General features: G+C 36.8%; 2 protein-coding genes across 3 annotated transcripts; both read right to left on the bottom strand.

Moving 5' to 3' along the window:
* Window positions 1–13523: 13523 nt before the first annotated feature.
* Window positions 13524–14291, bottom strand: LOC127103382 (uncharacterized). Its single transcript, XM_051040647.1, has one exon. The coding sequence runs from the start codon at window positions 14289–14291 to the stop codon at window positions 13524–13526; it is 768 nt and encodes a 255-aa protein (XP_050896604.1).
* An 8726-nt stretch (window positions 14292–23017) lies between these two features.
* LOC127107676 (uracil-DNA glycosylase, mitochondrial) lies at window positions 23018–26345 on the bottom strand. 2 transcript variants are annotated; one of them, XM_051044988.1, is made up of 7 exons: window positions 26052–26345; window positions 25741–25970; window positions 25491–25649; window positions 24911–24941; window positions 24599–24734; window positions 24224–24312; window positions 23018–23447 (listed from the first exon to the last, which is right to left on the bottom strand). In XM_051044988.1, the coding sequence occupies exons 1-6, from the start codon at window positions 26266–26268 to the stop codon at window positions 24225–24227; spliced, it is 861 nt and encodes a 286-aa protein (XP_050900945.1). In that variant the 5' UTR covers window positions 26269–26345; the 3' UTR covers window positions 23018–23447; window position 24224. The 2 variants fall into 2 exon arrangements, with proteins under 2 accessions (XP_050900945.1, XP_050900944.1); XM_051044987.1 differs by having other exon boundaries at window positions 24229–24312.
* Window positions 26346–26737: the final 392 nt, after the last annotated feature.

Genomic DNA, 26737 nt, shown 5'->3' with positions numbered 1-26737 from the left:
TTAATCTCTCAATGTAACTTCTTTTCTCATCTCACTCCCTCGTATGTAAAACGAGTTTCTTTTATGTTATGTAATGTTATGAAGAAAGAGAAGAAGTCAATATCAAAGGAGAACAACCTTGAAGATCTTGCTTGGAGAAGCTTAGATCGTTATTAGGTTAGCTTAGGTTCCCTCATTGGATTGGGAGAACAATTGCGCTAGGGGCCATAACTGTTTCATTATATATGTATGTTGATGCATGTGAATGTATGTTGATGCATGTGAGAGACGATTTATATGATAAATAAGCCGGTGAGATCAGAATAATTGCAAATTCCCTCAAATTAAATATTAAGTTTATGCTTTCCAAGTTTTAACACTCATCAAGACTAGTATCGGATAATGTAGGTTTCGCCTACGTGAGGTGCATGTTCTATATTAGTAAGATGCGATCGGATAATTGTAATATCCAATTGTTAAAATAATGTGTCAAACTTAACTAAACAAATTATAATAAGATTATATATGTTTAGAAGCAAGAGTTGGAAATGATCCATGTGATGGATTGGAATAAGGAGTTATTCACCCAACTAAAATATTCGAGAGTTGTATTAGATACAATTGGAAGGAGTTCCTACCTAAATAACCTAGTTTTGTGTAATCCGCCTACGCAGACTTAAAACGAAGTGAAATATGGATCTCGACCCACTAGAAAATCTTCCAACGGGATTTTCCGAATCAAATGGTGAGGGTCATTTGTTTTGAGTAAAATAGTGGGAGCATATTTAATTAAAGGCCTAATTAAATATGTTATTGATACTTATATTTTCATTAATTCTTATGTAGATTACCATGACAACAAACACCTCTAACAACATCTTGCGATCAATCCTCGACAAAGAAAAATTGTCTGGGACAAATTTTCTGGATTGGCACCGAAACCTGAGGATTGTCCTCAAACATGATAAAAAGTTGTATGTCTTGGAGAAACCTGTTCCTGAAGAGGAACCTCCTAGTTCTGCACCTAAGGCAGAAAGAGATGCTTATAAGAAGCATGCCGATGATGCAAATGAAACTGCTTGTCTCATGCTAGCTACCATGAACACAGAATTGCAAAAGCAACATGAGAACATGGCAGTGTTTGATATGATCGAACACCTAAAGATGCTCTATCAATAGCAAGCAAGGCATGAAAGGTTTGAAGTTTCAAAAGCCCTTTTTCAAGGCAAGTTAGCTGAGGGAGCCCCTGTAGGTCCCCATTGTAAAGGCAAATTGTCATACAACATACAATCATAGGTTTCGATGATGACAAATGACCACCATGGATGAATCGGCATTGTCGATTCCACTTCTACAAAACAAATGCAACATATCACCTATCATATCCTTTTCTATGCTCATCTAAAACTGCTATATTTCATACAAACATATGTGGATAAAATGTGGTCATGACAAAATGCATGAAAACCACAAAACTATGAATTTTTGCAGATTTGCAGGGTTTGAGTCGACCGCAAGGGTCAGCACATGAGCCACGGGTCAGCGCATAACATAGACCAGTTGGTGACTGGTCAGCGCATGGTGGCTTGAGTCGACCACAGGTCGGCGCATGGCATAGTGCAGTTGGCCACGGGTCAGCGTATGGAAGACTTGAGTCGACCACAGGGTCGGCGCATGAAACTTTCATTTTCCCACGGGTCAGCGCACGCCGACCTATGGTCGACGCATACTGAAGCATTCTTCAGCCTGTCCAAAATTGCAGGCCATGCATCGACGCATAGACCTGCTATGGTCGACCGCTCGTGCGCAAATTCAGCTTTTGATTATTTTCCACTCTGTTTGAAAAGTTGTTATTTTTGGTTGGTAAGTTGGTTACTATATATAGAAGTTTAGTTACTTGTATCAACTAACATTTGTCAAATTGATTCAAGTGTTCAAAGAAATAAGAAAAAGTGAAATAGGTGTCCAAGATTCATCATTTTCATCTTCAACATCTCACAACATATCAACTACACACAACCATTTTTGAAGTACTTTGTGATTGGTTAAAGGTGATAAGGTTCGAAGCCGAGATTGGGGAATCCGGTTCGGGTTGAAGCTTGCGACAGGTTTTTTCTTGAATAAAACCTTTAGGGTTTTGTCCTCCAAGGCTGGTTTGTTGTTTGGGGGTTTTTGGACGAATTTCTTCATCAATTTTCAGCTGAGCGAAGGTGATTGAGAAGAGGAAGTCTTCGTCAATCTAGTAGCGGATTCAGTGATATTGAAGGGAAGAATTCGGGTTCGATTTGTTGTAGTTGAGATCAGCCGGGCCGAGGGTTTGAAGAACTGAGGGTTATTCAACAAAGGGGCTGGAATCGGAGGTCTATCAACAACAATCGAAGGGCTTGATTCATCTTGAATCAAGGAACAAGGAGTGGAAGCAACATTCAACATCTTGAGAGTTCTGTTGTATATTTGCTTTGCAATCCTTGTATAAACGGTTAAATTCAACAGGTGATATCTATTAAATCATCTCAATTCTAGTTTCAGAATTGAGGGCAGACGTACCCCGAAGCGAGGACGGCGGGGGAACTGCCTCATCAAATCTTTGTCTTCTCTAATTTTCTGCATAATTGTTTTAGCTTAAAAATTAAGTGATTCTGGTATAAGCACTTTTGTCAAACCTTGATATAAATTGAGTAAGAGGTTAAAACTCTATTTTTGAATCCAAAGTACAATAGGATATTGTACTAGATTAATTGGAATTACTTACTCAACATAAATATCACTTGGAGTGTTTTTGCACACCAAGTGTTTGATAATTTGCCTAAACCAAAATTATTTTAGTTGTGCATCTAGTTTGGTTTGTTCCTTGAATCATTGGAACTAGGAATCCTAGCTAGTGAAACAAATCATTGATAGTGTGACGAGTGGAGTGATTCGTATTCTACATTATCACTAATCCATAGGCTTGACGCATATCCGGTTTTTCAATAACAGTTCGTTTTAGACTATATTTTCCTCGGCCGCTTCCGCACTTAAAACAATTTTTCAAAACCAATTTTAATTGGTAGCGCCGACTCAAATTTTAATTGGGATCTATTCAACCCCCCCTCCCCCCCTTCTAGATCCGTGCCATAGTCTAACAAGTGGTATCAGGAGCTCTGGTTCACTCTGTGCTTCAAAATATAACTTTGATAGAAAATGGCTAACGAACCTAAAGGGGCTTATAATAGAGCTCCCGTTTTCAATGGTGAAAATTATAGTTATTGGAAAGACTGTATGCAGGTGCACATAAATTCCATAGATAGAAAAATATGGAACGTCATTCTCAATGGTCCGATTGAAATAACCATGACCAATGAGAATAATGAATTAGTGCCTAAGCCCGAAGCACAATGGACCAATGATGATGAAAAGAAATACAACTATGATTGGAAAGCCAAAAATATCCTAATCTCCTAATTAGGTGTAGATGAATACTATCGTGTATCCCATTGTCCTACTGCTAAGGCCATGTGGGATTCACTACAAATCGCCCATGAGGGGACGAACGATGTTAAGTTGGCAAGAATCAACACACTAACACAAGAGTTTGATCTCTTTTTCATGGAGCAAGGGGAAACCATTGCTGACATGCAAAAGAGATTTACTCATCTTATCAATCGATTACATTCATTAGGTAGGCCGGTTTCCAATGATGTTGCTACTAATAAGATCTTGAGATGTCTTAACAGGGAATGGCAGCCGAAAGTGACCGCCATCAAAGAAGCAAATGATCTTACCATATTATACTTGACAACATTATTTGGCAAATTACAAGAGCATGAACAAGTACTCTTGAGCCTAGAACAACACGAAAAGAAAGAAAGAAAGGACAAAGCAAAGGTGAGTGAAAAGAAATCCATAGCTCTTAAAACTTCCTCCTCGAAGTCTCAAGCAAAAGAGCAAAGTGATTATTCCTCGAGCGACGAAGAAGAAGAGGAAAAGAGCGAAGATATGGGGTTGTTCGTTAAACGTTACAATCGTTACGTGAGAAAGAACGACATCCAACATTCCGAGAAGAACTTGGTAAACTTCCGGAAACAATCAAGGTACTCTAAAAATGATGACTCAAAAGGTAGAATGACTAGAGGGTCGTGCTACACTTGTGGGAAGCCCGGTCATTACAAACCGGACTGTCCGATGAACAAGAAGACAAAGGAAAAGGAATCATACAAATCACACAAGAAATCATCAAAGCCAAGGAGAGCATACATAGCTTGGGAAAGCGATAGCGACTCCTCCGATGATGAAAGTTCTAATGATGAAGATGAAGCTGCAAACCTATGCCTATCTGCTCATCAAAAGAACAAAAAGAAACAGGTACGACATGTTAAATATGAAAAATCCTCTAGTATGTCTCATCATGAATTGCAAACTGCTTTTGATACTTTACACTGTGAAGCGAAAGAGGCCTTTAAAAGGCTTGCCTCAAATAACCAAATTTTTACTCATTTGGAACAAAAAATTCGAGAATCCGAAAGGAAACTTGAGGCACTCAAAGCTTCTATAGTAGAAAGCACAAAAACAAGTTGTGAGGACCTTAGAAGTAGGATGATTAACTTTGGGTGTGATACTTGTTATATTTGGCAAGGTGAAGTAAGAAACCTAAAGGCCAAACTTGACAAGGCTCTTGAGCCCAAGATTACCTTTGCAATCGATAAATCAAACTTTCGAAAAAGTATGGTTAACCCATATCAAAAATATAAATATGTTATAAAGGATGAAGATAGTAAAGGTAATCAAAATGTTAATTTCTCTTGTCTTTATTGTTGCAAGAAAGGCCACCCCATTGCTAAATGCAGATTTAGGAGATTCTTAGTTCCTAAAGGCATTTATCAATGGCTGCCCAAATGCAACCATTTCGTTACTCACCATTCAGGACCCAATAAGCCATTGGGTACCTTCTCGTGTTAATTGCATTTCCATAGGTACAATGCCTCGAGACTACCGAGAGAAGATGGGTTCTCGACAGTGGATGCTCAAGGCACATGTCAGGAGACATATCACTCTTCATTGACTTCGTGGCTAAGAAGAAAGGATATGTAACCTATGGTGACAACAACCGTGGAGCAATACTTGGTAAAGGTAGTGTAGGTAATCCTTCTTCCACTACTATTTCTGATGTATTGCTTGTCGAAGGTCTTAAACACAATCTACTTAGCATCAGTCAATTATGTGACAAAGGATACAATGTACGGTGCAACGTTTGATCAGCACACAAAGGACGGATTGATGAGAGATAGAGTAATTAAGGAATACCGTAATGTACGGTGCCCTTAAGTGAATTATAGAACATCGTAAGGTACGGTGTACTTAAGTAGAATATGAAATATGGTAAGGTACCACGAGCTTAAGTGATTTTGGCATATTATAAGATATGGGCCATATACACTTGAGTGGGCTTTTAGCTTGCAGCCCACACAAGTGGTTCTATAAATAGAACCCTTGGGTAGAAGCATTGTCACTCTTGCAATTTCGTTTCTCTCTCTCACTCACTCAAAGCCTTCATTCATAGCAGCTAGTACTGAGATTGAAGGAATCCGATCGTGTGGACTGAGTAGAGGCATTGTCATCGTTCAACGTTCGTGATCGCCACAAGAGGTAACGATTCTATCACTGATCATGCCCATTCGTAAGGATCATTAAAGGAGAAATTTTAAATTCCGCTGCGTTTTGGATCGCCATTCTCCATCATAAAGTTGTCATCCTTTTTTCTTCAATTGAATTCAACTGATCAAATCTACTATGACACCATTTAGCCACAAACAATTTTGCTTCCATCAGGACTCTCATTGACGGGATCTCAACCTCCACGGGGAGCACTGCTTCCATGCCATATACAAGAGAGAAAGGAGTTGCCCCAGTTGAAATACAGACGGATGTACGACACCCATGTATAGCAAAAGGGAGCATCTCATGCTAGTCCTTGTAAGTCATAACCATTTTCTGGACGATCTTCTTTATATTCTTATTCGCTGCTTCAACGACTCCATTTATCTTGGGCATGTAAGGAGATGAGTTATGGTGTTCAATTTTGAATCATACACACATTTCTTTCATCATCTTGTTGTTCAAGTTTGATGCATTGTTAGTGATGATCTTACTTGGGACACTATAACGGCAGATTAGTTGATTCTTGATAAACCGTACCACCACTTGCTTGGTCACATTGGCGTACGATGCAGCTTCGACCCACTTGGTAAAGTAATCAATGGCCAATAGAATGAAACGATGTTTGTTCGAAGCTTTAGGTTTTATCATACCAATCATGTCGATTCCCCACATAGAGAAATGCCAAGGAGAGGAGATAACATTGAGAAGAGTTTGGAGGCACCTGAATCTTATCAGCATAAACCTGACATTTATGGCACTTCTTCACATATTTGCAACAGTCAGATTCTATTGTCAGCCAATAGTAGCCTGCCCTTAGAATCCTTTTAGCCATTGCATGTCCATTGACATGGGTACCAAAGGATCCTTCGTGAATTTTCGTCATTAGCATGTTTGTTTTGTGTCTATCCACGCATCTGAGCAAGACCATGTCAAAGTTTCTCTTGTACAACACGCCTTCATTCAGAAATAAGGTACCAACCAACCTTCTAAGAGTCTTCTTATCTTTGTTTGATGCCTCAGGTGGGTACTCTTGTCTTTGAATAAAGCATTTAATATCATGATACCATGGTTTATCATCAATGACCTCTTCTGCAATGAACACATGAGCAGGTCTGTTAAAATGCATAGCATTTATTCTAGGCACATCATTCTACGGGTTCACAACAATCATGGAGGATAAAGTTGCCAGAGCATATGCTATCTGATTCTTCTCACGAAGTATATGATGAAATTCACTTTGGTTGAAGAAAGTTGACAGCCTCCTCACATAATCTTTGTAAGGAATCAAACCAGGCTGGCGGGTTTCCCATTCTCCTTTGATCTGATTAATCACCAAAGTTGAATCTCCATATACATCTAGAATTTTGATTCTCAAGTTGTTAGCCTCTTCAAGACCCATGATGCATGCTTCATACTCGGCCACGTTGTTTGTATAAGTGAATGTCAATCTTACGGTAAATGGAAGATGAGAACCTTGAGGAGTGACAATGATTTCCCCAGTTCCATTTCCATAAGCATTAGCATCTCCATCAAATATCATGCCCCAATGGGATTCTGGATCTGGCCCTTCATTTGGCAACGGTTCATCACAATCTTTCACTTTTAAATACATTACATCCTCGTCGGGGAAGTCAAACTGAATAGATTGATAGTCGTCAAATGGCTGGTGAGCTAAATGGTCAGCCAAGATACTGCCTTTTATTGTCTTCTGGGTATGGTACTCAATGTCATATTCTGACAACAACATCTGCCAACGAGCAATCCTTCTAGTTAAAGCAGGTTTTTCAAAGATATACTTAATTGGATCCTTCTAGTTGAGCATATATTGGCGGAGATGACGGGCAACCCAAGTTAAGGCATAACAAGTCTCTTCGAGCATAGAGTATCGAGACTCACAATATGTGAATTTCTTACTCAAATAGTAAATGACATGCTCCTTTCTTCCAGTTCCATCTTGTTGACCGAGAACACAACCCATGGAATCTTCTAATATGGTCAAATACATAATCAACGGTCTTCCTTCCACTTGAGGAATCAGAATAGGAGGTTCCAGTATGTACTTCTTAATACTATCAAAAGCTTTTTGGCAATATTCAGTCCAGACACAACCTTGATCTTTATGAAGAAGCTTGAAAATTGGCCCACAAGTAGCAGTCATGTGAGATATAAATTGGGAGATATAATTCAAATTTCTGAGGAATCCTCTGACTTGTTTCTCTGCTTTAGGTGCAATTATTTCTTGAATGGCTCTGACTTTATCAGGGTCCACATGAATACCTTGCTGACCGACGATGAAGCCTATGAGCTTTCCTGAACGGACACCGAAAGTACATTTGTTGGGATTTAGATAGAGTTTGTACTTCCTCAGACGTTGAAAAAGCTTTAATAAATACCCAACATGCTCTTCTTCAGCCTTGGACTTAGCAATCATGTCGTCCACATAGACCTTAATTTCCATGTGCATCATGTCATGAAAGAGCGTTGTCATGGCTCGTTGATAGGTTGCACCATCATTTTTCAAACCGGAAGGCAACACTCTGTAGCAAAATGTTCCCCAAGGTGTAATAAATGATGTTTTCTCCGTATCTTCGGGCCATTCTAATCTAATTATAGCCAGAGAACCCATCCATGAAGGACAAGTCCTTGAATATGGCAGTACTATCGACCAACATATCTATATGAGACAAAGGGGAATCATCCTTTGGACTGGCTTTGTTCAAAACTCTGTAGTCGACACACATTCAAACTTTACCATCTTTCTTTGGAACGGGCACTATGTTAGCCAACCATTGAGGATACTCAAATGTAAAAAGAAAATCAACATCAATTTGCTTATGAACCTCTTCTTTGATCTTGAGAGTCATGTATGGGTGTGCTCTTCTTAATTTCTGTTTGACTGGTGGACACTTTGATTTCAACGGCAAATGATGCTTCACAATATCAGTATTAAGACCGGACATGTCCTTATAAGACCAAGTAAACACATATGTATATTCTCTAAGAAGGTCTATCATTTTCTCATTGACATCTGGGACAAGCGATGCCCCAATCTTGACCTCTTTTCTATCTTCTTAGAAACCCAAGTTAATCACTTCTATTGGCTTTTTGTGAGGCTGAATGGCCCTTTCTTCTTGCTCAAGTAGCCTAGAGATTTCATCTAGAATCTCTTCATCACTCTCTTCTTTGGCCTCAAATACAGGGAAATCAAAGTTGGGAGAGAGCATAGGGTCATTGCTTTCAATGGATGTGACATTGATTAATTTGCACACATAATTTATGCTTATTTTTTAGGATAAAAAATAAAAAATGGAATTTGCATGTGGAAAAATGATTTTTTTTGTTCGTTTGTTTGTTTTAGGTTACCATTTTTCGAAAGGCAAAAGGTAAAACAAAATGAAAGACAACATGAACATTTTTATTAATGATAATAGGAACTTGAAATAAAGCCCAACAAAATACTCTTTCGTCTTGGGCAGAACGAAAGGATTTTTTTTTGAAATGACAATAAAATATTACTTAGAAATATGAACAATTGTAGGAACATCAACAACTATCCAATTTTGGCAGACCATCTCGGGCGTCACGAAGCTTTGTGCATCCTCTCCAGGGTTCTCTTCAATGACAGCATTTGTTTCAGGTTGAGTAGGGTTGATGAATCCTCCACTTCAGAAAGTCTCTTGAATAGAGCGGAGAACCGTGTCTTGTTGAGCAACCTTTGAAGATGTAGGTGAGAAGCCAAGGCCTTCATGAAATTTGTTTTCAGGGAGACTCATAACTTGTCCCCATCCACCTGTTGAACCATCTTCGACTAGCTGTCGTGCATCATTGAAAGAACGAATGGAAGCTCCATTCTCTTGGACATTCTTGTCAGCGATAGATAGAGTTTGAAATTGGGTTCCAACCTCGTCCTCATCATCGACGAAAGAAAATGACGATAGGTGACTCACCGCTAAAGTTTTTTCTCCACATACTATGACCACCTTCCCTTTCTTACAAACTTGAGCCTCTGGTGAAGAGTTGAAGTGACAACCATTGCCTCATGGATCCACGGGCGACCCAACAAACAACTGTAAGAAGCATGGATGTCCATCACTTGAAAGGTATGTGGACCAATGGTCATGGGGAGATCCACCTCTTTGATGGTAGTCTTTTTGGAGCCGTCAAAAGCTGTAACAATAACCCCACTAGGTCTCATGGGAGCTCCTTGAAAAGTCAATCTAGACAAAGTTGATTTTAGCATGACATTGAGTGAAGAACATGTGTCCACCAACACACCAGATAGAGAACCAGTAAGGCAATTCATGGAAATATGCAAAGCCATGTTGTGATTCTTACCTTCTATTAGGAGTTATTCATGACTGAAACTCAAATTGTTGCAAACAGTTATGTTGGCGATGATGCTGTCAAATTGGTCAATCATTACGTCATGGTCGACATAAGCTTGTTCAAGAACCTTTTGTAGAGCCTCAGAACTTATTAGCAGGGATAAAACAAATATCTTGGAAGGGGTTTATAGGAGTTGATCTACAATTTTGTATTCACTTTTCTTGATCAATCTCAAAACCTCGTCAAATTCTAAATTTATATTAGCCATATTGGACTCTTCCACAACATCAGGTTTATTGTTCACAATCGGTGCCTCAACTTGCGTTTTCTTCCCAACTGAAACTTCAACATTTTTTAGTGGTACCTTAGTGAATACACGCCCGTTTCTCGTGACCCCACTTACATCGGTAATGTTAACGAAGGAAGGCATAGAGGGTAGAGGAACCTCATTTCCATCTTTTATCATGGTAGCTTGGTACTTATATGGTACGATTTTGTTAGATTGGTATGGAGTTGAACCCGATAAATAGATAACCAAAGGCGAAATCATAGATTTATGACTATCAAATGTAATCTCCAATGGTTCGGTAATGTTAAACTGAGGGATTATAACATTGATATCATTCTAGAGATTTCTGGGATGGACAATAGTGATAGTTCATGCATCCAACAATTCTTGGATATCCTGTCGTACAAGGGGACATGCACGTGGGTTTATCGAGCAAATTTCACAGGCGGCATAATTATGTGATGGAACAAAAGCAAGCTGAAACAAACTTTTGTGCATCTCAACCAAAGATCCTCTCATGAATCTCACATTGTAGACTTGGTAATTACCCTGACAGCCTGCGACCATATTGATATGAGCTTCCTCAGCTTGGGGTAAAGGGTCAGCTTGTACCATGTTTACTTGATTCAAGTTTCGACTTCTATCAACTTGGATAAGCCCGCTGTCAATTTCTCTTTGCAAGTTTTCCCTCACAATACGGCAACCGCGAAAAGTTGTACGGCAAAGTCTACAAACTGTATAATTGTGTGGTATCATATGGATGAGCTCGCTCAATTTAAGGTGCATCCTAACCAGATCTCCTTCTAAATAACATAAATCGTTAACTCTGAAAGTGCCAGGACAACCTTCAACCATGTTAATAGAAGCTCCTCCATGTTGAGGTAGTGGATTGACTTGTACATTTGGATTGACGCCTCTGAAAGACATAATGCCGCTTTTGATTAATATTTGAACATCAAACTTCAAACCATAACAGTCTTTTAAATTATGCTCGGGTGCCCCTTAGTGGTAGGCGCAAAACTGGTCAGCTTTGAACCAATATGGAAGTTACTCTGGAACAGGGGGAGGAGGTCTAGTTTGAATGTTCTTCTTTTCAACCAAAAATGGTAATAGTTTTGTGTAAGTCATAGGTATCAGATCAAATTGCGGCCTTCTTTGAACTTGATTATTGTTGTATTATAGACAAGCCTATTGTTGAGGCTGTTGTTGCGGTTGCGTGATATTCTGCTGAATGTATTGAGGTTGTTGTTGTGTAAATTGTGGTTGTTGTTGTGTAAATTGTGGTTGTTGTTGTCGTTGTTGGACTTGTGGTTGAGGTTGTTGTAAGAAATGTAGCCGGTAGGCTGGAGCTACTGCTGCAATATGTTGTTGTTGATATATCTACCTTGGTCTTCTGTGTACCACCACATTGACATCTTGCTCTTTCTTCTTAGATGAACACTTTCCTTAACTTATCGTCCCTCACGGACACCTTCCTTGAGACGCATCCCCATATTCACCATGTCGGTGAAATCACTTCGTGTGCTCGCTATCATTTGTTTGTAATAGAAAGGACTTAAAGTCTTCAAGTAGATCTTAGTCATTTCGCTTTCTTCGAGAGGAGGACTAATCTGGGAGGAAACCTCGCGCCATCTTTGTGCATATTCCTTAAAAGTTTCCTTGTCTCTTTGGGACATAGACCGAAGTTGATCTATGTACGGCGCCATGTCAACATTGTACTTGTACTTCCTGTTGAAAGCTTCACCTAGATCATTGAATGTGCGGATATGGGCACTATCCAAGTTCATGTACCATTTGAGAGCGGCGCCAGTCAAACTATCTTGAAAATAGTGAATTGGCAACTGGTGGCTATCAGTTTGAGTGGACATTTTTCAGGCATACATAGTTAAGTGGTTCCTCGGAAAAGAATCCCCCTTGTACTTTTCAAATTAAGGTACCTTGAATTTGGCAGGTATTTTGACATTTGGCACAAGACAGAGATCATGGGCATTCTTCCCAAATAGATCTTTTCCCCTAAGGGCTTTAATCTCTCTTTGTATCTCAACGAATTGATCTTGGAATTCGTCCATTCTCTCATACGCTCTCATACTCTCACTTGGAGTGGCGTGAAAGATGGGCTCTTTGTGGTATGGAGTAGTGTGTATCACAGGAGGTGGCATCAACATGACAGCAGGCATTGCGGGAGCTTTAGGAAATTGTGGGAGGTAACCTTTTGGAACATAATTTGGTGGCATGCCCCAAGGGAAATTGGGGTGCATCTGATACTGAGGAGCGCTCACAGGTGCCACCGAAATGGGCGTAGACACGACCTCTGAAATTACAGTTCTTTGAATAGGCTCTGGGGGTGGCTGATTCTGAGCAGCCACCGGCGTTTCCATCATTGTTGTGAGTCTCTCCAAATTGCCTTTGAGTTAAGCAACTTCTTCCTTGAGTTCATGGTTTTCCTGTTCAAGTTGTTCCATCCTTTTCCGACGACTAGCTCGAGTGTTGTACTAGTGAAACAACTTGTCGATTGGAGTGAAGGACATGGATAAGTCTCGGGAATGCAAAAAATGTAATGTTTTAGAATGATGCATGATATTCAATGCAAATTAATTTCAAGGAACTTTAATAAACGTAATTATTGTAAACATCTTGGAAAGAAGTGTTAAAATCTCATTTCATTAATATTGGAAAGATTACAATTATTTTGGAAGTACACTTTCAAAAGATATAAGGAAAATAGCTAGAATCCTAAGGAAGTTGCATAGAAGAATATCCAATCCCTCTTTGTAGCTTCCTATTAAGCTCCTTGATTCGGTCCTTCATCTGAGCCTTTTCAACCACTAGATTATCGACAATCATCTTCCAAGCGCCTGAAGTAGGAGGATTATCTGAACCAGGAACTGGCTTAATGCTAGAGGAAAATAAATCCTATTGCACTTTTATTTTCTTGTTAGCAATCTCTTCATAATTCCTTTGCTTCAAGTGTCTTTGAAGCTCTTCATTCTCCTCATGGATAATCTGATACTTGTTCTTCCAAGCATCCCTTTCTCGTTGCATCCTAATCAAAGCAATCTTGAGTTTCTCCGCGCCAATCATGAAGGTAAGAGAAGGTTCTTTAATATTTAAAGATAAAGGCTCTTGTCTAGGATAAGGCATTTTCAAATTGACGACCCTAGATTGCACCCATTGGAGATAAGGTTCCAAAGAGACGCAATCTAGTTTTCCTAGAACTTCTCTTCTTTTCTTATGGACGTGGCGCCAAGAATTCATAATCTTTTCCTTGAACGCTTTGTTGTCTTCTCCTTCCTTAAAAAAACCTCTCTAAGAAGATGGTGTTAGGCTTGTCCTTCATTGGGTATCCAAACTGACCGCGAGCCAAAATCGGGTTGTAGCTAATGCCTCCCTTTGTACCAAGAAGAGGTACATTAGGAAACTCACCACAACTATAAATAATTGTTACCCCCTCATAGGCACGATCAAACCAATCAATGCCATAATTAGTGAGAGACATAATATTTTGTGACCATAAGGCAGTAGACCAAGGCAAGTGCGAAATAAACCACTTGTAGAGCAGAGTTGTACGACATATGATCATTCCTCTCTTATGAAAATTCCTGAGATGGACTGAATGGTAAACATCTGCAAGCAAGGTAGGAACTGGATTTCCAATTAGGAATATTTTAATAGCATTAATGTCAACAAAGTCGTCAACATTAGGGAAGAGTAATAATCCATAGATGAGTAAGGCAAGAATAGCCTCAAAAGCGTCCATACTCTTCATGCTAGAAAAATAACGAGCCTCCTCTATCAAGAATTTAGTAGGTAAACCAAGAATTCCTCCTTTTATAGTCAGATTAGCTTTGATCTCAGACACCCTTAAATGACTAACTTCTGCAATGTCTTGATGCTTTGGAATCTCTTCTAAACCGGAAATGGGGACTTGATCAGGAATAGATAGGCCAATCAAGTGAGAAAACTCCACCAAGGTAGGCACAAGCTGATAATCTGGAAAGGTAAAGAATCGGTATAATGGATCATAGAACTTAACTAATGTAGCGAGAATCCCCTCCACCATGTTGGTTTTCAAAAGAGGTAGAAGTCTCCCATATTTTCCTTTGAAGTCTTCTGGATTAATCACCAGAGATCCAACTCTCTTAAATCCTCCAATTTTGGACTCTTGAAAGTGTACTTTTGAGTTCTTCTTCTTCCAAAATTCATAGTGGAAAATACTTATGATGTCTGCAACAAATCCTTCTAAGTTCCTTGAGGACTTTAATTAAGATGATGTTAATGAATGCATGAATATATGAATGCACAAACACATCAATATCAACAAACATATGCAAGATATCAAATACATGGGGTTCATAGGTTTGACTTCACGAGCATGAGGTCATGGGTCTAACCATCCCAACAAGGTAAGTGTTAAGGGTTTATCATCAAGACAGGAACCAAGGTTCTAAGAAAGTTCCCAGAATCATAATCCCATATTTCAGATGTTACCGGTTTTGACAACTACTTATCAACCAATAATATTCTCAAGAGAAACTCATCTAAGTGTAGTATCGTGTATCAACTAATTCAGGTATACACCTTCATAGTCACCACACTATGTCCTAACAAGGCTTAGTAGGGTAAAAGGACACTAAAGTCACCAGCTTCTCGGGCTCCCATGTCAAAGATAGCAAATGCATTCACGATTGCTCATTCAACAAATACTATCCCTAAAGGGGCCTCCATTGATTGGGTGATTCTCAAGTCAACTTGTTCGGGATTACTCCACCCAAGCCAACTTGACTATACCACCCTCATATCTCAACATACACTCAAGTTCGGGTTAGGACTTATGTTAACACAAATATCACCCAAACAAATATAAACAAACAAATAATAAAACATAGATAAAAATAATATATGTATAACCCTTTTGGGGAGAGTCCCCAGTGAATTTGACATTTCTATCACGGTGAGAATCGAAGACGAAGCTTTTGGATTAACTTGACTCGCAAAACATTGATATCACCATCGAACTTTTATTTTTCCAAGGGAAGGGGAAAAGATTCAAAATAAACCCAAAATAAACATGCATATAAAATAGTAAAACTAGAATCAAAGCAAGTAGAGATCAAAGGTACGGGGGTTGGTTATGCAAAGGGAAGGTATTACCACCCCTAAACATCTGTAGTACTCTACAGAAACCTTTTGAATTTATCTATATTTTTAAAAGTTGGTTGTATTTTTGAATGGGGGAATAAAAGGGGTAAAAAGTGTTTTTAGAAAGTGTTACTTGACTAAAGGTAAGTCAAAGTTGACTTTGAGATGCTTCATGTGTACTAAAGCATTTGAAAGTGTAATTGAAAGTCCATTGACTAAAAGTAAGTCAAGGTTTATGTTTGAAATGCCTCATATGTACTAAAGCATTTTCAAGTATGATTGAAAACTTCATTGACTAAAATTAAGTCAAGGGTTGAATGGGTGTTTTAGTTTGGAAAAGGGGTAGGGTTTGGTGTAAATGCATGAATGGACAAACAAACAAACAACACATGACCAAGAATTCAACATAAGATCCTTTCCCTTGGATTTAGGTGCATAAAGATACATAACTTGGCAAGACATGAGCAAGTTACTTACATGTTTTTTTGAGGCATGATGAATATAAATAAGATATGACAAATGTTTACATAACATCATAAGAGATAGCACATGCACAAGTATGAGACACATGTTCAACATTATGGAAGTTTATGAAGGAAATACTTGAATGAAATGATAAACAATTACAAGACATGGATATAACATCACAAATTGAGATAGAATACAATTGGAGTATCACAAGACAAATATCATGATATCAAGAAAAGCTGTGACACAAAAAGATATTCAAAACATGGATCATGTGAACATGGTATGGACAAAGTAAAATCCTAAGTGCATCACTATGCATACAAGTCAAACAAGAGACAAGAACATGTTAGGGATAAGTTTAGACCTAAACCGTAATCATGGCATGAATAAGGAACAAGTAAGTGGAAACCCTAATCATCTCCTAACCATTCATTCAATCATGTTTTCAAGGTGAATCAATTGACACATGGTATGAAAATAATAAAGTTTAAACATGTTAAGGACAACAATCAACACTTGAAAGAGTGTGTTAAGATCATACAAGCATTCAACATCAAGAACAACCAAGAGATGAACCGAAGGAATTGATTAGGAGCCTTAAAACACTTAAAAGCACATGTTTTCCATCAAACAAAAAGTGGGAAAATAAATAATATTTTTTTTTTATTTTTGGTATCATCATAAAATAGACATCCTCGTGAACACATGGCAAAAAGAATGGGCCAAAAATGTTAAGGGATCGTGAAGTTATGGGTTTTTAAAGTTAAGAAGACAAAATGAAAATTAACAAGTGATGAAATAAAAACATTATTGCATTGGCCAGGTTCGAACCCACGCTCTTGGGGTTTCATGCGCTACTTGAAAAAATAAAAATAAAATAAAGGTTGGGGCGAGGGGGATTCAAACCCCAAACCTTTTGGTTACAAGTGACTTAAGGTGTGCGCTTGTACCACTGGGGTGGCTATACATTCGTTCATTATAACATAAACAATAGTATATATTACAAAACATATTTTGTTTGACTTTTTCAACACCACCTCAGCATCATCTTCAACCTCTCGCTTCTCTCTCTTACTCTTTCATTTCTTTTCCAGTTTTTTGATCAGGTATATCTCTTTTATTTCTCAATCATTCTTAATGAAATAAAGATCAAAATTGCTCAGAATAATACGAGGAACAAAATGGGACGATGAGTTTTACCAAACACTCAAAGATAAAGATGCACGAAGGCCAAAACCAGACCTGAAACCCTAGGTTTCATGCAAGCATAATTCACATGAACAACAAGATAAATGGTATGTAAGCTAGTGATCAATCTTAACACAATGAAGGCTACATGTTTGCTTCAGAAATCACATGAAAATGATGCATGTATGATGAGTTTCAAAGTCAAGAGTATACCTATTGGAGCAAGGTCTAATGCCTCTTCAACTCTACTTCCAGCTGCTGTTTGAGGCTTCTCTTAATGTCTATGAGTTCCCAGAAGATGATTGGACTCTTTGATTTGTAGAATGCACGAGCCAAATGAGAAAATGGAGGTTAAGGTTGAAAAGCTCTCAAGAATGAAGTTTTGATTGGTAAGCTTGATGTGTGGATAGCTGAGACTTTGTCCTCTATTTATAGTGATCCTTGAGGATTTAAGAAGCCTCAGATATCATAAAATAATCGTGCCTTGTACAGGTTTGCTTGTTTGGATAGGGTTTGCACAAAACACTAAGTGGGAAGCATGGCAAAGGCATGAAGTGCATGGAGTGTTTTGTGTTGCCTTTTCTGAAGCATAGGAGTTGACTTGAGGTTTAGAGTTGGTATATATCAGAACCAAATCCATTTGGGAGCTCAATGGTACTTCTTGTTGGATTAAAGCCACTTTACATGAATGGAAGTCTGACCTTTATGTCAAAAATGGAATGATTCATTGTGTAATGGTTTAGTTGCTTGGATAATGGCTCAAAAGTGTGTGTGATTTTGTGATTAGAGTGAGATTTAGAATCAAGAAGGACATGTACTTAGATATCTTGTGGATTTGTCTGGATTTTCAATGTACTTTAGCTTGGAACTCGACCTATGAACCACTTCATGATGTTGTCGTCCCAAATTCTATTCTCTTAGCTCAAGCATGGGAAATTCTTGCTCTTGGGCATTTTGGAAAGATGGATTATGATCTACAACTTTCATGTTGATCACTTTGCTTAAATCAATTGGGATCTTAGTGAAAAATCTGCATAAAGTTGGTCACATGATTAGGTCAGCATGCTGAAAATTTCACTAAGTGTTTTATCACTTGAAAAGCAAATGAATCCTCCACTTCATGGCCTCATATCTCATCATCCATGAATTTTTGGGGTTTCATCACCTAGGAAAAAGTTGAAGTATGAAGTAATACTTTTAATTTTATCATTGGAGCAAAGAAAATGGTTAGATCATAAATTATGGCCTTGGAAAGTTGGGTACTTGGACATGATTTTTAGGGACTTAGTAAAAATTTCAAATTCTCCATCTTTGTCCCTTTTGCAAGTAACCTTGACTTTCTTGATTGAACTTGATAAAATGACTTTACTGATCATATTTTCATGATCCTTGACTTGAAAGGTCCATGTTTGGATAAAAATCTTAAAAGTCAAGCTTTGACTTTAGGCATTTATTGACTTTTCATCAGTTGAGTTCAAAATTTTCATCTGCTCATGAACCTAAATTCTTGAGCCATTTGAATCACATGAGTGGGTTGTGAGGATACATTTGAGGATCTTGGATCATGCCTCAAGAGATAGGGTCATGCTTTGGTCAAAGAGTCCATATTAAGCTGACTTTGACCAAAACCTTAATTCGGAGTGCCAGATGAATTGTGGCTTGATGAACTTGAGTTGAGGTGAGTACAAACTTTGATTGTTTATGGAGGGATACTCTTGATCACCTTGAGATGTTTATGATCATATTAAGCCTTGATTGATCCATCCCTTGAACTTCTTGATGCCAAAACCCTAACTTGCAAACAAAGTCAAGCAAAACATGTATCTTTTTTGTATTTTTATGGGGTTAGAAAAGAATAAGGATATACACAAAATTATTCGATGACATTTATGTTATGAAAATGATACAAATGATAAGGGATCTTAGGGGTGAAAATTAAGGTATTACAACTGGTTCTAAACCTTTTCTTTATCGGCAATAGGTACAAAATAGGAATCTAACCCTTTCTGAGGAGTGCTTGAAGAAGAAGGTTATGTTGGTTTAATCAAGGTTTTAGACCTTGGATTAAAATATTTATGAGAATATCCAAGGCCTTCTCCTTTGCTTCTACTTACACCATAACTCGTGGATGCAAGTTTTGTTTTGTTAAAGTCAGTTATGATAAACTCCTAAAGAGCCATTTCATGCTCATCAAGGGGTTTATCAGACACTTATTATACTAGAGTAATATGATCTCTTTCTAAAGCTTCATTTGTGTTTTGAGAATATTTTAATCATATTTAAATAGATCATATTGATTTTTTTAATATTTTCATATGTTTGGCTTTTTCTTGACACTGGCCCATTGAATAAAAGTAATTAAATCAGAACGAGATTGTTTAGAAAATTCCTCATCCTCTTCTTCAAAAAATGAACTAGAATTTGAGTCAGATTATGTGTTTGAAGATTTAAGAGCCATCAAAGCTAGATTGTCTTCTTCCTCATCTTTTTCTGATTCATCTTCTTTGTCAAGTTCATCCCATGTTGCCATAAGACTCTTCTTGAAATTGTTTTTGAAATTGTTCTTCTGATAACTTCCTTTTCTTTGACTTGTCCTTTTGCAACTCTGCACAATCATCAATGAAGTTACCAGACTTCTTGCAGTTGAAACATCCCTTCTGATCATCTTCCTTGTCTCTTGAACTTGATCCTCTGAAGCCATTTCTTCTTCTTGAGAATCTTTTGTTCTTCTTTGCCGGATATTGAAATATTTTGATAAAAAAGGTCATCTCCTATTCATTTGAATCTTATTCAGAACCTTTTACATGATAAACTTCTTCAAACTCCCAGACTTTAGGAGCATTAGCAGATTTTGAAATAGATTTCAAACCAAGAGACTTTAACTTCTTAGCGAGTTCATCCCCATTGAGTTCCATCTCATGGCTCTGGATGTTGCTTATAAGGCTTTCAAGGCTTCCTAGATAGTTGTTACCTTTGGTCTTTATCTGACAGAAAGACTCCTAAGAATCTTCTTGACATGGTCAAATATTTTGTAGCTTTTGTTCAGAACCTGAATTCCAGACACCAGAACTTGAAACCTTGAGAATATGGTTTCAATATTTGCATCTTCCTTCATTTTAAACAATTCATATTGTTGAACCAAGAGATTAGCTTTTGCTTCCTTTACTTGTTGATTTCCTTCATATGTAGCACATAGGAATTTAAAAATGGTTTTAGCAGTAAATTTGCCAATAATTTTGATGTCCTCTGAGTGAGGTAGAGCATATACCAAAATGCCTCTAACTCTATGATGTTTCCTATAAATATTTTTCTGAGCATGTGTGATACTTTTTCTGTCAGTTACTATTCCTACTCCATTAATTGGAATATCAATGTCATCTTCAAAAATGCCTCACAACTAATCATTAATACCTATGATGCGAGTGTACATCTTGCTTTTCCACCATTCGAACTTTGTAGAGTCTCCACTGAAAGTTGGAGGTCTAGCTGTATAGTTATTCTTTTCAGGAGTACTATAATTATAGTTAATAGTAGCATGTGGGTTAGGAGTACCACCACCAGTCTCTAATATATCAGACATGATTTAATATGTTTTTCTTTCAGGATCTTTTCTATATCACTATTAAGTGTTAGCACATAATGTGCTCTGATGTCAACTGAAGGTGAAAAAAACACAAGAAGATGGATTGAATTATGTTAGACTTTTTATTTATTTTTCAAACTCTAGTCAAATTCTAAGCACAAAGTCAAGAGTCTGAATCAGATGTGAGAGATAAAGAGAGGATGAGGAATTAAAGAAAGAAGGAGACAGATAAATTTATTTTGGTTCCTCTAACAAATCGATAGTAGTCCAGTCCCCTGCACTTCTAAGGGATTTCACTATAATCACACAAAATTATAATTTGCTCAAGCACGCAAGCAAGAGACTTTCGATTATCAAACACAAAGTAAGAGACTTATAATGCTCAAGCACACAAGCAAGAGACTTTCGATGATCAAACACAAAGTAAGAGACTTATAATGCTCAAGCACACAAGCAAGAGACTTCAAATGATCAAGCACACAAGCAAGAGAACTCAGATGCTCAAGCACGCAAGCAAGAGACTTCTAATTCTCAAACACTGAGTAAAAGACTTCTAACAATCTACCTAACAAATAAAAGATTGTTTGGGATAATACACTTGATATACAATCAGAGGTGTTGACAAAATACAATACAAGAAGACTCTTTAAAACTTAGGGATTTTTAAGATATACAAGGATAAGAAATCCTAAGTTAAACTTGTGTTTATGTTTTGACATAGTAACATCTCTTTGAATGTTAATAGATTTGTATTTGTTCTTCAAGTCTTCATCTCCTTATACAAAGAAGGAAAAGAGTTGTTGGAGAGTTATCACAAGAGAGTCTTTGAGAAGCTTGATTAAGAGACGTTGAGATGTTTCCTAATATGATTAATATTGCAGAAAGCTTATTTGAAATTTGTTTTCTACATAAGGAATTATCTGTTGTATCTCAGTTGTCTTCACCAGACTTTATGCTTAAGTCTTCACGTGATCAGAAGAAGACAAAATAGCCTCAAAGTCTGATAATGACCTATCACAATCACTTTGGTCTTTGTGCTTTGACTGGCTTCAGATTCTGATCCTTAGAAGCATACTTCTTCAAACTTTGATCTTCAGAGACTGACTTCTTCAGAATCTGGTCTTCAGGCATTGACCTCTTCAGAGTTTGTTCTTCAAACGTTTACTTCTTGAGAGTCTGGTTTTCAACTTCTGATCCTTCAGATTCTGATCTTTAAGCTTCTCTTTAGATGTTCACTAACAGAACAAATACTTAACTTATTCCTGAAATTTTAGTCTATGATCCTGCACACTTGAACAAATATTAGTATACTCAATTATTCTTTAAATACTTTGTTATCATCAAAACCTAAAGGATATAATACAAATCAATTTTATTCCAACATATTTTTGATTAATGAATCGAACGAGTATTTTACAAACAATTATGAGTCTTATATCGAAACTAATCATACTTATTCTTTTAGTTCTGATTTTAGTATCCTTTCACTCATTTATGCATTACTGCCATTTTATGTTTCCTATATTTATAGTTTTTCATGTTTTTAACTAAAAGATTTATGCATTATGTAGCTATTTAACAAGTAAAGAAAAGACAACTTATATTCAATATTTATCGTCATATTTTTTTTTAAAATGAAATAACCAAGTTTTTCAATTAAAATACCTTAATAACCATTTTTCTCTATTATTAATCAAAAGACATGTGTTTCAAACTATACATCTCAAAAAATATTTTGACCATGTAAAATCAAAAGAAGTATGTGATGACATAGGAATGGTTCAGGTGAAAGACGGATAATAGCCAGAGTTAGAACACAAATTCGCATAAGGGATACCCGAAATATAACTCAACCTAATGAAGTCATTGTATTACCAAGTTGAGGGACCTGATGGGCCAAGGTGGAGAGCTTCGTGTCGTTGAGTATGGAACCCAGATAAACCAAGATAATAATCAAACGATGGGCCACCATCTAAAAACAATCTTGAAAAATGAAAAGTCATAACGGCACCATAATGAAAGAGACGTTACAAGCCATGAAGAAGTGAAATTAAATGATAAAACTATTGCAATTTTCTAGGCTTTGAATCAAGAAGGAAGAGGAAGGGGTTTTCATGATTAATTGGGGTGAGAAATGAGCCTATACAAAAGACATCAAGAAATGAGAAAAAACGGACAATAACTATCACTACCTCATTATATCTTGTGCAGTCGAATCACTTTTGGAGAGCACGGTAGTTTACAAACATTGTCGTTGAAAAAACTTCTTCAGATATTGGTTAAACAAAATATATCAAAACCTTTAATTTGTTTGGTAATATAGAAGCTCCCAAGTACTAATAATAAATATAACAATAGTAATCATGCTCTTAAAATGCTGTCTGTTTAAGACAGCACGTTGCTAATAAGTGCAATTGAAGAATATATCCAACATAGGAAATGGATCTCATGCGACATAGTCCATTTAAATCATCACAATACATTTTGTTGAAGACCACACTTTGATGATACCTTTTAAATCTCCACCATAAATATACTGTCAGTTGACAGAGAGAGGTACACAAAATCAATTTAGGATCCGAAAACATCCTCATGCCAAATGTTACTAGTATAAAGTATTGGTCAGGACTGCAAAACATGAAGGTAACAACACTACAGGGCCGAACTATCAACAAAAGCACCTCTTTCCTTGGTTGATCTGCAATCCACATAATTATCTATACACCAAGGATAACAGGCTCAAAAAGCACTTGAATCCTGCCTATAAATTATAGCTGCCAATCTATGGGACTTATCCCCATTTTCTTTAAATGCAGGTTAGTTTGAGAGAAGTGCCTGTTCAGATAAAATCAAATAAATACGATAGAGTAAGAATGAAAAACTGCATAGATTGATAGAAGGAAAACAGATTAGGCATTTTATATTTAAATCTTATATAGTCTAAGCAATAGTGAGAAACTCTAGGTGGTCTATTAAGGACATTTACTAAAAGATAAACTGCTTCCCTTTTTCAATGATTTACAATGTCAAACGAAACTAATTTTGAACACACTTCTATCAATTGAGATTCTAAAAGATGTTTTGAACACCCTTGCTATTGACTTTTGGATTATATAGAATGTTTGATTGCATCTTCTAAAAGTCACATAGGGACAAAAAAAAGCACATCAAGATACTCATTCGCATTAAAATAGACTAGATTGTAGGTTATATTAACCTTTTTAATAAAGATTAGAGTAAATTCTCAAAAGAGGTGGGAAAGAGTAAGATGTATGCATCTCTCAAGAGAGAAAAGTATAATATATCACTTACTCAACCTAGCTTACCTTAAAATAAGTGCCTACCAGTAACATCTCTATTTTGAACCTGGCAGGCTTCAATAAGAATTGGCATATGACAAAAAGCCTTGATAAATGGTTTTTATGCAAACAAACAACTTGTTATTTGTTCATAACAACTGACTCGTGTGAGCTTATTTCGCAGACAAACTAAAACCATGGTCAATTGGTCATGAGAATGACTAACTACTTGATACATACACAAAGTGGAAAGTTAAACATACTTTTACTATGCTGCTATATTAACATGATAAATTTTAATGCCAAAGCGACCTTACTTGCAGCCAAAGAAGCCTCTGTGTGCCGATAAACCAGAAGGATGTGCAGCTTTTAGAATGTGATGCTTGGTTACATCAATTAACCTGATATGTACATGCTCATCAAAAAGTTTCAAAGAATTTATTTTCCAGACAAGAAAAAAGAAGAACCCTATTGAGTTTAAGAAAACAATTTCTGAAAACCCTATGCTTATTCTTGCAGAATAAAATGTCTGTCCCCCTATGTCTCAAAAATAAGCATTTATTCACAATCTATATGATTCTTCTATCAGGCTGACTTTGAAAAACTATCAAGGTGACTATTGTAAGACTACATTAGTGATTCCATAACTAGTTTTTAAGATTTGCCAGTGTTCTACAATGGTAGTACCTAAGTTTCTCCTGAGCAGACTTTCCCCACAACAGAAACACAACCCCTTCCTTCTTCTGCGAGATTGTTTTGATAACGGCGTCAGTAAATTGTTCCCAGCCTTTTTTTGCATGAGAATTTGCTTGGTGTTTCCTGACTGAATTGAAAGCTAGTTACAAAATAATAGAATATGCATAATACATACACCACACATAGTCCTTGTGAATGTCATTGTCATACTATATGACACAAGAAATGAAATAAAATTAGTTTATGACCTATAATTAACCCATACTCTTGATCATAAATTCACAAAAATCTCAAGTATCTAACCTGTGAGAACAGCATTGAGTAAGAGAACACCCTGAAATTAAATTAAAAATTGTAGTCAGAGTATTTTAAAATAACATCTACTAATTAAAATCATCCACTAATACCACTTAAGCCATCTGCAAAACTGAGTCAATGAGCTAGAGGGAAATCCTCTGAATTTAGGACAGAAAATTAGTCAAGCTTAAACTGTGAATTTAAGTCATTTGCATAGGCTCTTATTTCATCGTATACAAGTCGAGAATACCCATTAGTTGGTTGCCATTGCTGTCATCATCATTTGGTAAAAGATGATATGTTTCTGTGGTAGAGTATCTGACAGACATTAGACAATGGTAAAAACTACAATGTGTTCAGTTAGCAAGTATTATTTAGATTGTATTGTTTAAGAAACTTTCACACAATCTAAAAAATTACACATTTTATAGCTCAATCAATCGGGCATCAAGTAACTGAATCATTTTAGTGTTAATTGGACATATTAGCACATTACTCAAAACACAAATTCCCTATTTGCAATCTTTGAAGGTAACAACATTAAAACTTAACAGGGAACAACAAAAATTGCAGCATTAATGGTTACCTGCACAGCCCATTTTTCAAGATTACCCTGAGATGGAATTGAACAGCCAAGATCTTGCTTAAGCTCCTTAAATATATTTACCAAACTAGATGGAACTTTGATTCCCTCGGGTACAGAGAACGAAAGCCCCATTGCTTGACCAGGTCCATGATAAGGATCCTAAAATAAACCAAAACCAAAACCAAATTCAAAATCAGTATAAAAGTAGAAAACTAACAAAAACAAATAGTACAAATTAAAATCCACAAACCTGGCCAAGTATCACAGCCTTAACAGAATGAAAAGGAGTAGTGTTAAGAGCATTGAAAATCAAATGCTGAGGAGGATACACAGAATCATCTCTAGCAGAACAAATCTCCGTTTCAACAAATTTCGAAAGATTAACCACATATGATTTCTGAAATTCTCCAGATAAAGCCTCCAACCACGACTCCTCCACAAGCAACTCTTCTAGTTTCACGCATCCCGCAACTGAAGATTCTGTTAAACAACAGGATTATAAACAAAAGAATGGTTAATTTGTATTATATCTAAGCTATGTGCATTAACAAATGAACATACCTTTGTGTTTGGAAACCCTTTCTGTGCAGATTTTGAGGTTTCTTTTGGAGAGAGCGAGGCTCTTATTGTATTCGATGCGCAATTTTTGGTCGATCGAGAGGGTGGAGGAGGCATTGGTGTTATCTTCGGATTTGCAGATAGTGGTGAGAGTTGGTTTCAAGCGTTTGGGAGCTCGGTTGAAAAAATCGGTTAGGGTTTTGGAGGATGCGGAAGCCATTTTCTTCGCACAAAAAAAAATGAACTGCGAAATTGTGAAAGGGAGAGCCTTGTGTGGCGGGAAAGTATGTAAAGCGTCATTATATAAGTGTCGGATAAATGAATGAAAAATGATAACATTGTGAAAAAAAATTATATAGAGATTAATTGTTATGCACTGTCAGGGTAAAAAATATTACACTGTCAATACATCACAATCATTCGTTTATGTTACTTTACATGTGATTATAGAAAAAGTCAAACTTCTCTAAAAAATCAATGATTGTGATTAACTGATAGTATAAAATATTTTTACACTGTCAGTGCATTTCAATTAAACTCATTTAGAAAATATTTTTTGAATTTTGCAAATTTTATTTTTCAAAGTATTACATTTATCAAGTTCATCTACTTCTTAGTTATAAGAGAAAGAGTTTTGAACTATATCATTTTGTCTCTCATTAAGATTTTCTATTTTTTTTCAATAGATT

The sequence above is a fragment of the Lathyrus oleraceus genome, chromosome 7 (assembly GCF_024323335.1).
Source record: "Lathyrus oleraceus cultivar Zhongwan6 chromosome 7, CAAS_Psat_ZW6_1.0, whole genome shotgun sequence".
NCBI classification, from domain to species: Eukaryota; Viridiplantae; Streptophyta; class Magnoliopsida; order Fabales; family Fabaceae; genus Lathyrus; species Lathyrus oleraceus.
This window is presented reverse-complemented; position numbering and strand designations above follow the sequence as displayed.

Coding starts and splice junctions, on each gene's coding strand:
- LOC127103382 (XM_051040647.1), bottom strand. CDS start 14,291: ATGGTGGAGGGGATTCTCGCTACATTAGTTAAGTTCTATGATCCATTA.
- LOC127107676 (XM_051044987.1), bottom strand. CDS start 26,268: ATGGCTTCCGCATCCTCCAAAACCCTAACCGATTTTTTCAACCGAGCT. Junction 25,650..25,740: donor AGGCTGTGATACTTGGCCAG/GTTTGTGGATTT, acceptor GGTTTATTTTAG/GATCCTTATCATGGACCTGG. Junction 24,735..24,910: donor ACTCAATGCTGTTCTCACAG/GTTAGATACTTG, acceptor CTTTCAATTCAG/TCAGGAAACACCAAGCAAAT.